The sequence below is a fragment of the Podarcis pityusensis genome (genome assembly GCF_964106645.2).
Source record: "Podarcis pityusensis genome assembly, chromosome: 13".
Classification (NCBI taxonomy): domain Eukaryota; kingdom Metazoa; phylum Chordata; class Lepidosauria; order Squamata; family Lacertidae; genus Podarcis; species Podarcis pityusensis.
The window spans coordinates 13,105,817-13,118,888 of NC_138038.1; the positions used below are offsets into that span (position 1 = coordinate 13,105,817).

The 13,072-nt window shown below is 47.1% G+C and overlaps 1 protein-coding gene across 7 annotated transcripts in view; it reads right to left on the reverse strand.

The window, feature by feature from the left end:
* ADAM11 (ADAM metallopeptidase domain 11) overlaps positions 1-13,072 on the reverse strand; it is a gene marked incomplete at its 3' end in the record, with an annotated part of 84,394 nt that overhangs the window by 3,419 nt on the left and 67,903 nt on the right. For 3 of the 7 annotated variants that reach the window (XM_080976669.1, XM_080976668.1, XM_080976673.1), the window contains 2 exons: positions 11,968-12,058; positions 7,222-9,080 (listed from right to left, as the gene is read on the reverse strand). In XM_080976669.1, the coding sequence (XP_080832795.1) occupies positions 9,035-9,080; positions 11,968-12,058 (137 nt within the window). Of the gene's footprint in view, positions 1-7,221; positions 9,081-11,963; positions 12,059-13,072 lie in introns of those variants that run through there. The other 4 variants (XM_080976671.1, XM_080976670.1, XR_013978547.1 and 1 more) reach the window with 3 other exon arrangements.

Below are 13,072 nucleotides of genomic sequence, written 5' to 3' on the forward strand. Positions count from 1 at the left end.
CTTTTACAGAAAAAAATTACTCAGCAACCCGTGGAAATCTACCTTCTTTAATCGACGGGGTGATGCCAGTGTCACAGCTTGCCTTCCATTGGCCTTCCACTAGCCAGGCAAGCTGCGATCCATTTCCCCAGCATCATTCCTCTAGCTGTAACCTCATGAGTGAGAAGGGAAGGAGTTTCCAGCAAAGGCTAGGGGCAAGAAGGGATTTGACAGGATAGAATTGGTCCTGTTATTGTTGTTTCACTGCTCTCCACTTTCCCACAGCCTGGGTGAAGCTGAAAAGGGTTGACCGAAGCCCAGGAAAACCCCTCACCTCCAGCATGACTGCTGGATAATAATAATAATTTATTATTATTTATTTATCTGGCTGAGTTTCCTCAGCACCTAACCTGGCAGTAAGCATCATTATGCAACAGATGCAACATGTACAAACGGTTTTTCAAAAATGTCCTCTCTCTTTATGCTTCCACCTCCCCCCTATTTTTATTCAACGTTCCCCAATTGCACCCGAGGCTACATTGATTTGGAGAGATGCCTTTTTGTGGTGTGCTTGCTGAACACTGAAGTCTAGGTCCCACTGTTTCATACTTTGGGATGGGAAGGAGAGATTGGAAGGACAAGACTGTTGGTGTTGGCAGTGGCGTAGCGTGGGGGGTGCCAGGGGGGCCGGCCGCACCGGGCGCAACATGGGCGGGGGGCGCGCTCGCACTAGCAGCTCTCTGCCCCTACTAAAATCCACGGGTTAGGGAGCCCGCGCTCGCTCGGCTTGGCGAGGAGGTCGCGGAAGGGGGAGAGCGAAGCCTTCTGCCGCGGGCAAAAAAAGGAGAGGAAGCCGGGTGGGCGGGCGGGCGGGCTGGCTGGCGGGGGTCTGGCTGCACCTGCTGCTGCCGGTGCAGGGCAAGGCAAGCAGAGCGAGGAGGAGAGAGAGGGGAAGGGGGGGGGGAGCAGCTAGGAAACGCTGCGGTGTGGAGGAGGAATCAATTAAGGAGAGAAAGCGAAAAGCCTTGGAGAAAGGGAAAAAAGGAAAGAAAAGAGGCAGCTCCAGGAGAGCGCGGGGGAAAGAGAAGCCTCGCTGCTGCTGCTGCTTGGGAGAGTAAATTACTGTACTTGCCTTGCCCCGGGTTAGGGGGCGCAAATTATTTGCCTTGCCCCGGGTTAGGGGGCGCAAATTACTTGCCTTGCCCCGGGTGCTGATAACCCACGCTACGCCGCTGGGCGTTGGTCTTCTTAAGCATAACACCACAACTTGTTACAGTGCAGATCTGCAGACACTGACACAGAGAATACTCTTGTGTAAGTTGGGTGCCTGTGTAAATGTCATTAATACGTAACGGAAAGCCAGCGGAGCCATTTTTCAGCTGAATGTACATTCTAACCCGTGTACAATTCACATTTGCAGTGTGTTGGTGTTGACCTTTAAAGCCCTAAATGGCCTTGGCCCAGTATACCTGAAGGAGCATCTCCATCCCCATCATTCTGCCCAGACGCTGAGGTCCAGTGCCGAGGGCCTTCTGGCGGTTCCCTCATTGCGAGAAGCAAAGCTACAGGGAACAGGGCAGGGGCCTGCTCGGTAGTGGCGCCCACCCTGTGGAACGCCCTCCCATCAGATGTCAAAGAGATAAACAACTGCCTGACATTTAGAAGACATCTTAAGGCAGCCCTGTTCAGGGAAGTTTTTAATGTGTGACATCTTAGTGTATTTTTGGTCTTTGTGGAAGCCGCCCAGAGTGGCTGGGGAAACCCAGCTAGATGGGCGGGGTACAAATTATAAATAATAATATTATTATTACAGAAACAGAACTCCCAAAGTCGGTTTGAATGTCTGGCAATGCTCTGAAATGCCTTTGTGATAAATAGGATTCACCCAGCCTGTACAAAGGGGGCCTATTTTTGACATTGGGCCACCAACGAGGGCTTCACCTAACCACCATTTTCATGATTCACTGCTTCCCAACCCACAATGCTGACGCCAAGATTGTGGGGACTTCAAGCAATGCACTCTCATTGGGCCCTTTAACTGGGATGTGCAAATTCTGGCAATTCTCACACATTTTAGATCAGTGTTTCCCAAACTTGGGTCTCCAGCTGTTTTCAGACTACAATTCCCATCATCCCTGACCACTAGTCTTGCTAGCTAGGGATGATGGGAGTTGTAGTCCAAAAACAGCTGGAGAAAGTGAAAATAGTGGAAGCGTCAGGGCAGTGGGCCCCTCTGCTGGTTTGGTGATACCAGCAAATATTAGATTTTGCCATGATAGGGGGAAGGGGTTGGCAAAGGGATTGTCTTGGGGTTTTTTTTATTAATGCTGTTGCCATGAGACCATTTGCCATTTTACAAATTCAAGTTGTTTTTTTCCAATGCAGGTGTTATGGAAATAGGAAGAAATCAAGTTATCTTGTACCATGTACAAGATTTCTGCCACAACAGAAATTCTTCGCTTCTCCCATTATGGGCCCAAGGCAGAGAATGACATCCATTTCAGAATTCTAAAACTGTTAGTAATTTACAACTGCAGTTAACACATTTCTAACAGAACAAGTCCATTGAACTTTGAGGGACTCAGGGATGAAAATCTGGTTCACTCTGCATTTTAATGCAAATATCCCTAATTCACAGGTCCAGAAACTATGCAAACAGAAGCAGAGCTACCAAATTTGAACGTTTTGTGAGGCAGTTCTCCAACTAAAAAGATTTGTATAAAAATGTGTCTATTAGGGGGCACGTATGCATCAAATCCATATATTTTAAAAATTGCAAGCAATTTTTCCTAATTTAGCATTACATTAGAAAAAATAACTTGCAAAAATGTGTCTATTAGGAGAAATGCATGCAAAAGTTGTGACAATTTTTGAGGGAAGCTTTTTTTATATATATAAAAAAATCACTAACTGAAACAAAAATGGGTTGGACTGATTTGTTAAGACTGGGAAAATGATAAACAGAATTTGAAATTGATTCATCTATACCTTAGTTCTGAATTAACATAGGATTTTATTGTTAAGCATCTACTCTTAAGCCGTTCCAGTCTAATAGGTGCAATTATCTATTTTCTAACTCTGTAGAAGGGGTTATTGCTGCTAGTATGCATTAAACAGAATAAAAAATTCTCAAGGGAATATTTAATGTCTAAAATTTGCAAAAAAAACAACAACCCACCACCCTAATTATTATTTTAATTTTCTGTTTTGTAATATTCGTTTGTGTATGTTGTTGGATTTAGAAACACAGGATGCAAAACAGTGAATTCAAGATCGCCACCTCCACTCCTTTGACTAACAGAAATTACATGGGTGACACTTTGCCTAACATTTATTTCCATGGCAGACAAAGATTCACCTGCTAATTTTCTGTGCAGTGGACCCATCAACTTGAAATTTAGTTTTCAGTCCATAATCATATTCTGCTTTTAAAGTACCCCTATTGAATTTGGTATACCATTTTTTAAAAACGTAGTTAACCTTTCTTTCACATATTTTATTGATTCTGTATCCGTCAGCCACAGCTACGCAACTCACATAAAGCTCATTCCTTTGGGAATTAGACAGCACTCTGCTTTGTGCCCTGAATTTTGACATTTTCAAAATGTTAAATTTAGGAGAGAGATATTGTGCAGCAATTATAGCACAAAAGCATGGAAACACACTTTGGGAGTGGTTGGGGAAATAATATATTGAAAACTCATTGCTACTGTAACCAGAGTGACAAATACAATCTGATTTGCAATCCCTACACAAAACGTGTGGATTATTATTATATTTTAAAAGCCCCAGATGTCCCAAGTCCTGCATATTTCACAGAACAGTCTCCTTCCACATACTCCCCTTTGCCTGCTCTGATCAGGAGAAATCGTGGATAAGGTGCTCACTTTTCTTTCCCGGCAGCTGTGGTGCAGTAATCTTAGACTCTGGGCTTAACGGTCATATGGATGTGTGTGTGTGCTCTTTAGATCAGGGGTCCTCAAACTTTTCCAGCAGGGAGCCAGTTCATTGTCGGCCCAGTATACCTGAAGGAGCGTCTCCACCCCCATCGTTCTGCCCGGACGCTGAGGTCCAGCGCCAGGGCCTTCTGGCGGTTCCCTCATTGCGAGAAGCAAAGCTACATGGAACCAGGCAGAGGGCCTTCTCGGTAGTGGTGCCCGCCCTGTGGAACGCCCTCCCATCAGATGTCAAAGAGATAAACAACTACCTGACATTCAGAAGACATCTTAAGGCAGCCCTGTTCAGGGCAGTTTTTAATGTGTGATATCTTAGTGTATTTTTGGTCTTTGTGGAAGCCGCCCAGAGTGGCTGGGGAAACCCAGCCAGATGGGGGGGTACAAATAATAAATTATTATTATTATAATATATTATATTGTCCCTCAGACCTTGTGGGGGCTGGACTATATTTTTGGGGGGGAAATGAATGAGGGATGAGCGGTGCGCGAAAGGGCTCCAGAGAGGGGCTGCTTTAATGGGTGGCTGCTCAAGAGGGGTACTCAGCCAACTGCGGCTTCTGTGTCTTGCGAGCGACAGGGGCTGGTGGCGGCAGGATGATGAGTGGCGCGCAAAAGGGCTCCGGAGGGGGGCTGCTTAAAATGGCGGCCACCTGAGCGCTGCTGCTGCTGCTGGCACCAACAAAGCCCAGCCCCCTTCCTCCTCTAGGCAGGGCAGGGAGAAGCCAGGAGGAGGGAGGGAGGAGGCGCCGTGTGAGGGAGAGGGAGGGAAAGAACGTGCGCACTGGTGATCCATGCGCTGGCAATCCACGCAGCGATTCCCAGGCTAGTCGGATTTAGAAGGCAATTGGGCCTGATCCGGCCCGCGGACCTTAGTTTGCCAACCCATGTTTTAGATGGTAGTGTGCTTCACTTCACTGTATTTTGGGGGCCTTTTGCAGCGTTAGCCCTTGGACCTCTACCCTAAAGTCCTGCTCCAAATGCACCACTGCCTGGCAGGGCTCCTGTGCATTTAATGGTAGGCATGACAGGGACATTCGTTCAGCAGGTGCAGTTTCACCGCTTCATGCTAAAGGCTGCGCCTATTGAATTTCTGCCTGTCAATCAAGCCCTGCAAATAATAAAGGCAGCACCCTACTCAGGGCAGATGGCAGCATCTATTCAATATCCATATAATAATAAAACTTATTTACAATGTGATATGACTACAAATTATCCCACAGGTTCCTCCGGTAAAAGATGTGCATGCTCAAAGTTTCCTGAAAGTCCTCCCTAATAATCCAACATGTGCCTTTGGGCATGTGCTATATTCGTGTATATTGACTTTGGCTCCATGATGCAAAAAAGGTGGGATAGAAATGTAAGAAAATAAATAAATATAGGCTGTGGGAGAGGGAACAAGTTTGTTTTCTCCTGCTCTTGACGGTAGGACTCGAACCAATGGCTTCAAGTCACGAGAAAGAAGATTCGGACTAGACTTCAGGAAGAACTTTGATGGCAAGAGCTGTTTCACAGTGGTACGGTCTCCCTCGGGAGGTTATGGACTCTCCTTCCTTGGAGGTTTTTAACTAGTGGTAGGATGGCCACCTGTCATGGATGCTTTAGCTGAGATTTTTGCATTGCAGGGGGCTGGACTAGATAACTGCTGGGGACATAGAGTCATATAATTCTTCCAACTCTACGATTCCATGAAATGAATGAACTTTGCATGTGGCCATTGGTGCATTCCTTTTTTTACTACTTGACATGTTCCATGACTGGGTGCTAGCAGTTGAAACAAGAGCCGCATTGCCACAACGTATAACATGGTGGGTTTTTTACCTCTCTCTTTACTATGCTGAAAAGGGACGCGGGTGGCGCTGTGGGTTAAACCACAGAGCCCAGGACTTGCCGATCAGAAGGTCAGCGGTTCGAATCCCCGTGACAGGGTGAGCTCCCGTTGCTCAGTCCCTGCTCCTGCCAACCTAGCAGTTCGAAAGCACGTCAAAGTGCAAGTAGATAAATAGGTACCACTCTGGCGGGAAGGTAAATGGCGTTTCTGTGTGCTGCTCTGGTTTGCCAGAAGCGGCTTAGTCATGCTGGCCACATGACCCGGAAGCTGTACACCGGCTCCCTCGGCCAATAAAGCGAGATGAGCGCCACAACCCCAGAGTCGGCCACAACTGGACCTAATGGTCAGGGGTCCCTTTACCTTACTATGCTGAATGAAAAAGCACTTAATCACATCATTACCTTGTTCAACCTAATATTTGTGTGAATCTGTTCCAGCTCAGTCTCCATCCACAGAGGACAGTCTCCACCCCTAGTTCCCAAACTGCTGGCTCTTTTAAACTTCCAAAGAACAATGAAGCCATGAAATGAGAGGAATGCCAAGGGAGATTGCCAGGTCACATTCACAAAAATAATACACAATGGATGGACAGCAGCAGATAAGCATGGATGTGTCTCTTATAGCACACAGCAGGGGCAGATCTCTTCTCCCCATTAGGGTGGTACCAGGTTCCAAGTGATATTCATGGTTTTTCAGAAAGGGAAATCACTGAGTTGCCAGATGTGAGAGCTTGTTCCTGTGTGAATGTTAATGGGCGAGGTAATCATACTGATTTAAAAGAAGACCTTCTTTGGCTATCACTGGCTTTTGTGATACGTTCAAAGGTCCAAATTTGCCACCTACCGTGGTAGGGAATACTAATGAGCACTTAGCCATCAGTCCTTGTAATACCTGAATACTGTAACTTAGGGTCCAGTTCTGCATACTGCTCCATACCCCTTTGAGTGCATATGGAATATTAGTATGTCAGGGTTAACTGTTCAAGCCAAGCCTTTCCTCTAACTTGTTTTTGTTTTTTTAAATGTGGGGACATTTCCTTTTTTTTTTTTTTTTTTTTGTATAGAGGGCATTGAATCACATTAGTCCCGTCTTGCAATTCAATATGATCAAGTTGCGTTACTTTCTGTGTGCAAGAACTAGGCCTTTGTTGTTGCTTATGTCTAGGTCTATGGTAAGTTATAGCATACTACAGTGGTACCTCGGGTTAAGTACTTAATTCGTTCCGGAGGTCAGTTCTTAACCTGAAACTGTTCTTAACCTGAAGCACCACTTTAGCTAATGGGGCCTCCTGCTGCCACCGGAGCACGATTTCTGTTCTTATTCTGAAGCAAAGTTCTTAACCTGAAGCACTATTTCTGGGTTAGCGGAGTCTGTAACCTGAAGCGTATGTAACCTGAAGTGTATGTAACCCGAGGTACCACTGTACAACTTTACAAACGAATCTGCTAAAAGACTTCCTGGCTGGACCAGGTGGTGTATTTTGTTGCGATGAAGTTTTTCTAACTGTGTGGGTCCTGACGAGACCCATATTTATATAAGGTTTACATTCTATACATGGCAGGCAGAGAAGTCCGAGCCGTACACAGAATCTTTAGGCTAACTCACAGCCAATGTCCATACAGTTGCACACAAGTAAACCCAGCACCCATGAGTTACGATGTTCCTTTTTCAAAAAATGGCAGCAAAGAATTGCTTGAGTGGGTCCTCTCTACTCTGGCTGTACTCAACACAGGCTGCATTCACACTATAACTTTAAAACACACTAGAAGCACATTTCCCCTCCTTTAAGAATTTTGGGTACAGTACTATAATTTACCCCTCACAGAGTTACAATTTCTAGCAACCCTTAACAGACTAGTGCCCAGATTTCTTTCAGGGGAAGAATATGCTTGAAAGGCTGTATAGCATGTGCAAATTCAGTGGTATGGTTTTATCATTCCCCCAACCTCATCCCTATAAAAGCAGCCACTTGAGAACAGGAGTTTTAAGGGTTGCCTTAATGGAGCTTCTTAACTGGCCGTTTTCCCATTCAAAATGCCCTTCCCCTGGCTGTTTCTGCCACACAGAAGGAAAGGATAACCATATATATTTCCCTTACAAGTGGAAACATACCAGAGGCACAGGAAGCAATGTTGAGCAGGAAAGCACCTGAGAAGTTTCCTTCCCACAGTGTTGCAGCCTCCAGGGCTACTCTGGGTGAGAAACAACCACTGAAATACTACTAATGGAGCATTACATTTTATGGGGGCTTCAGGTCAAACCGAATGCTTCATGTATTGAGGGAGGGGGACACGCAAAAGGCCCTGGTCCCCATATCCCACAGGTAATTATATACTCAGGGCAGGTGTGTATGTATGCACAAACACAGGTATCTATATGGGTAGTAAAAGGTGTGTGTGAAGTTCATTGCTACAGCATTGGGCCTCAGGGCCCCTGGGTTTAAATCTCTGCTACTCACAGACTGCTTTAGTCAAGTTGCTCTCTCTTGGCCTCAGTTTCTCCAGGAATAATGGTTTATCTTGTAGGTTTCTTGGGCGGGTTTAATACATCTCAGGGCTGCAAATGCTCATTATAATATGCGAGGGCCTGTATGTGTGCTAAAATATGGCGCATATCCTTTCATTTAACAGAATGGGGGGAGCACAGAAAATACAGCGATTGGTTTACATGTAATGGTGAGGTGGAGAGGTCAACACAAGGTTTCCTGAAAGTAGAGCCCTTTTTCCCCATGTCAGAACAAACACAGTTCGTGATAAATACCTGCTTTCACCATGAGGGCCCGCTCAAAATGAGAACTCCTCACAGTGAAACCAAGGGGGGTAAAATCCTCTCATGGGGACTTTACCACATCAGATAAGGAAAGGTAACATGTCAAAATGTGGGCCTTAGAGACTAAGGGCGAAGGTTAACATCAAGCACCTCAACATTATCATCCAATATTTGAGAGCAGGGCCTGTCGTTGTGTTAGATGGCTGAAGCCTTACAATCTGGGGAGAAGAAGCCCAGATGCCTTTTGCTTATCGCCCAAAGGCCCTCCTCCCGCAAGCCAACTAAGGAATGGAGAGCAAAGCGTTGCTGATGCCGGCACTGATGGATGCGTGGAGAGAAGCGATGGTGCAGATGAGATCTTCTTGGTTGAGAGGGGCCTTCGCAAGAGAGCTGGTTCAGCCACCCACATGATCATTGCAAGCAGGGAGTGCGGGATGAAGGCGATGCGGAGGATGGGATGGAGGGGATGAGCGATGAAGGGGGTGGCGTCAAGGGGTGGTGCTTAGATGCCCTGCTGAGCCGGATCATACCTTCCTCTGCGAATGTTCCTTTGCAAGCCGAGGAGAGAAGGAAAGAGAGAGAGGGGGACGGGGGTTAGCAGGTCACTTCAGCTGGGTACACCGTGGCCTAACTGCCTCAAGTCTTCGTGCCGCATGCCATGGTCGGTAATGCAAAACCCAGCCACGCATGCAACATCTTCCTTACCATCCAGGACAGCTTTTGTGCAGAGATCTACCACCACTATTCTTCTTAGCTGACATAGCTCCTGTCGGAACTTTAAAAGGGCCTTGGGAAGGCCAAGAAAGGAGGAACAGATTCGCCGGGATCTCCCCTGCGGCACACAAGTTAGTCGCACAAGGGCCTCAAGTACAAAGTCAATGTTTGTGCTGAATTTCTAATATTGGGTATGAGCTTCTTAAAGCATGTTTCTAGCCCTCAGCAGCAAGTTAAAGGAGCATGTTAAAAACAGGTAGCAATTGGAGAACAGAAGAAATGTGGTCAAAGCTGCCACTATATTAAGGAGAGGGGATTTCCCACACAGCAAAGGTTTTATGGTTTCCTTCAGCCTCGTGCTATTGGGCCCTCTGCTGAGGCACACCCTTTTCTTTTTCTTACCACCTTCACCCCATAGTTCTAGTAAGGAAAGAATCCGAATATGACCACCAACCCTTTCCTCAAAGCACATTTTGATCATCTCATGGCATATTCTCCTTTAAAAAAAGAAAAGCTCCGAAAAACAACAATTCAAAACGCTTGAGAAGTATATAACTGAGGAATGTGTTAGAGAGAGACTTGAAGATGCTCGTAATTCCAGAGAAGAAATTGCAGACCTGGAGAGAAGGTGGTCAGCTATTTTAGCTAGAAACCAGAGGGCCAAGAGGGCGTTCCACCCCTCCCCATTCTCTCCCTCATCCCAGCGTCCAGAACAGCAGTTTGGCTGGGTCTGTTGTGCCTTGCTTTCCAATGCAGTAGTGTAGACAGGCAGGCGCATACAACATACAAATACCAGCAATTATTTTTGTGGGTGGGGGAGATTTGGGGTGGGGGTTTGAGTGGGTTACAGTTCACTTTGTAGGAGCCAACTCTGAGGTCCCTGCAGCTCGTGCCTTCGGAATTTGCTTAGTAGAGTATTGTCCCCCACCCCACCTCCATGCCAACACCCCCTCCCTCCAGCCACCATCTCCTTAAAGCCAGTATTTTGAGTCATGCGACTGTTATTTCAGACACTCCTCTTTCACTCATGCAAGTGTCAGTCCATGCAGAACATCAAACAGGGAGCCTGGTGTGGATCAGAGAGGAAGAGTGTGACTCCCCAATACATTATTTATTTACCCCAACACCACCACCAGCCCCCCCCCCGGTCAGCCCACCTCCTGAATGCTGCCATTAACCCCCAGTCCCCAATGCTGAATAACTGCTTCCCCCCAAACAGCCCCACCCTCCCAAAGCAGACAGTGATCTGTAGCTAAGCCCATGTCTAGATGACCTAACGCCAAGTGACCCTTCTACCCAAAGCAAAACCACAGGGTGCTGGACCCACAAATTTTCCCTGCAGTAATATGCTGCAGGTCAACTGGGTGAAAAAGCCCGGTTTGTTAGGTGAGAGGGCAATGGACAGAGGTTAAAGAGGATGCAAAGGCCCCAATTCAAAGCAATGCAGATGGCAGTTAAAGATATGCAGGTACATACACTCCTAAGACAGATTTTTAAGAACTGGGGTGGGAGATGACAGCACTTACAGCCCTCCCAAACTCCTACAAGCCCATGTTCATGCAGGGGCAGGACACAGATCCTGCTCCAACTGCTGCAAGTACAGGCAAACTGCCTGAAATGGTTCAGGAGGGAAAGCTAATGGCATATCAAAACCTGCAATTGTACCAGTGTACCCCAGCCCGGTCACCGATTCCATTTGAAAGCTCCCTAAGACCAATTCATATTCTGCCTTTACAGGTGGCAATGTAACACCGGAAAGCAATTTTAACACATCATACATGGTGAACGTTTTGTTCTGGTGTGCCCCCATTCACCAGGAGCTGGGCTTCACCACATCAGTCCGCCCCCATCCCCACCACTCCCAGTGTGGCTCTCAACACAAGAGGGTGCCTTCCGTTCTCCATAACATGCGCCGTGCAAAATGCATTGAGTCAGCCTGATAAGTGGGCTCAGGAGCAGACCTGAAACGCTCTCTAAAGTTGCGGCCACAACTGGGCTGGAGGTGGAGTCAAAAAGGCCTCCATCAATTGATATTCTCCGAGGCTTGGTGCCTCTCTCTGCTTTCCCTAAGCCTGCAGCCCAGGCTTGTCACATTTCCCTGCTGCAGCCAACCCCTATCTGAGGGTGGATACAGACTACCAGTCGGCGCCCCATTTTGCATGGCAATAAGCCCCATGTGCAAACCTTCCTTTGCCACCCTTCCCCTTGCACCGATGGCTACTTCCTGGGATGGTTGAGGAGTCTCCTGAAGGAGCAGGGGAGGAATCTTAACCAGGCTTTCAAATCAATCCCCGGCTCCTCCTTTTCTGACTGAAGGTTCTGCAGAGAAGGAACTGGACACAGGGTGTCGATCCACCAAGTAAGACCGATCCTTGTCTCCAGTCCAGGCAGATGTCCGGACCGCCCCCAGGAATGCCCCTGTGCCTTCCCTACACTACCAAGTGAAGGAGTTAGAAAGTGGCCTTTCCACGACAACGCCACCGGAAAACCATGGTCGTATGAATCCACCCTGAGAAAAACAGCAAAAGCTGAACTTGGTAGGGGGGTGGGACATGCCTCAGCTCAACGCCCCCCCCTTCCCCAGAGCTGAGTGCAGGCACCAAAGGAGCTCACTGCAAAGGGCACCTGGAGCAGAACATGCGAGAGAGCTCCCTCCCAGGCAATACAGTGCAGGGGAGCACTATTTGAACGGCACAGCATGCGCAAGTCGACGCTGCTTACTTAAATCCCCATCCGGTGCCGCCCAGAACGATAGCCGCCACCAGGATTGCTCCAGCGATGGAGCCAATGATGATGTTGGTTCCGCTGGGACCTGCAGAGGAAGAGGGGACAAAAAATATATATACGTATTTTAAGGTTACAACCATAGGTGAATGGCAGAACGTTTGCTTTGCATGTAGAAGGTCCCCATTTAAATCACCAGCATCTCCAACTAGAGCTGGGAGAGTCCTCAGTCTGAAATCCAGGAGAGATGCTGCCAATCCGTGTAGACAATACTGAGCTAGATGGACTAATGTCCAACAATATGGGTGCTTGACTGACAGAGCCCGAATTAGGTGGGGCCCGAATTAGAAAGAGGGAGCAGCCAGTCTGACCTGATAAGAGAGAAATAATTAAATGCAGGCTTAAAGAAAATGGTGGGCGTAAGAACTCGTGGCTTTAATCTGTGCATGTAGATTGACAACCAAAATAAGAGGTGGCTTTCAAAGAACTGAAGCTGCATGATTCTGGGACAGTCTTCCAAAAACAGCTGTGGGAGAAAAGAACCACAGTGATGACCTCCTTCTACGGGTCAACAATAGAAAGTGTCCTTTCATACTGCATCACGGTGTGGTATGCTAGTTTGACATCATCTGATAAGAAGTGCCTACAGAGGGTGGTGAATACAGCACAAGATATTATGGGCTGTCCCGTGAATCCACTGGATGAAATAGTGGAAGAACGTTGCCTCAGGAGAGTGAGGAAAATTCTCAGGGATGATTCACACCCTGGCCGGCACTTTCTTGATCTCTTGCCCTCAGGCAGAAGATATAGAAGCATGACTAGTCGCACCAACAGGGTAAAGAACAGCTTCTATCCGTGGGCTGTTAGGCTGCTGAATGAAAAGATAACAACAGGGCAACTGACTTTCGGGTTTGGTGGGTGTGCGTCAGTAAACAAGGGGAATTAAGACTAAGAGAGCTGAGTGGGGGGGTGCTCGTGTAATCTCCCTGTTTACAAGTTGTACAAGTGACAATAAAGTATTTCAATTTCAATATGTACTCAGGTTTCTCCCAAAGGTTTGATGTTTTTGTATTCCTCCCTTAATTTAGAATGTGATAAATAA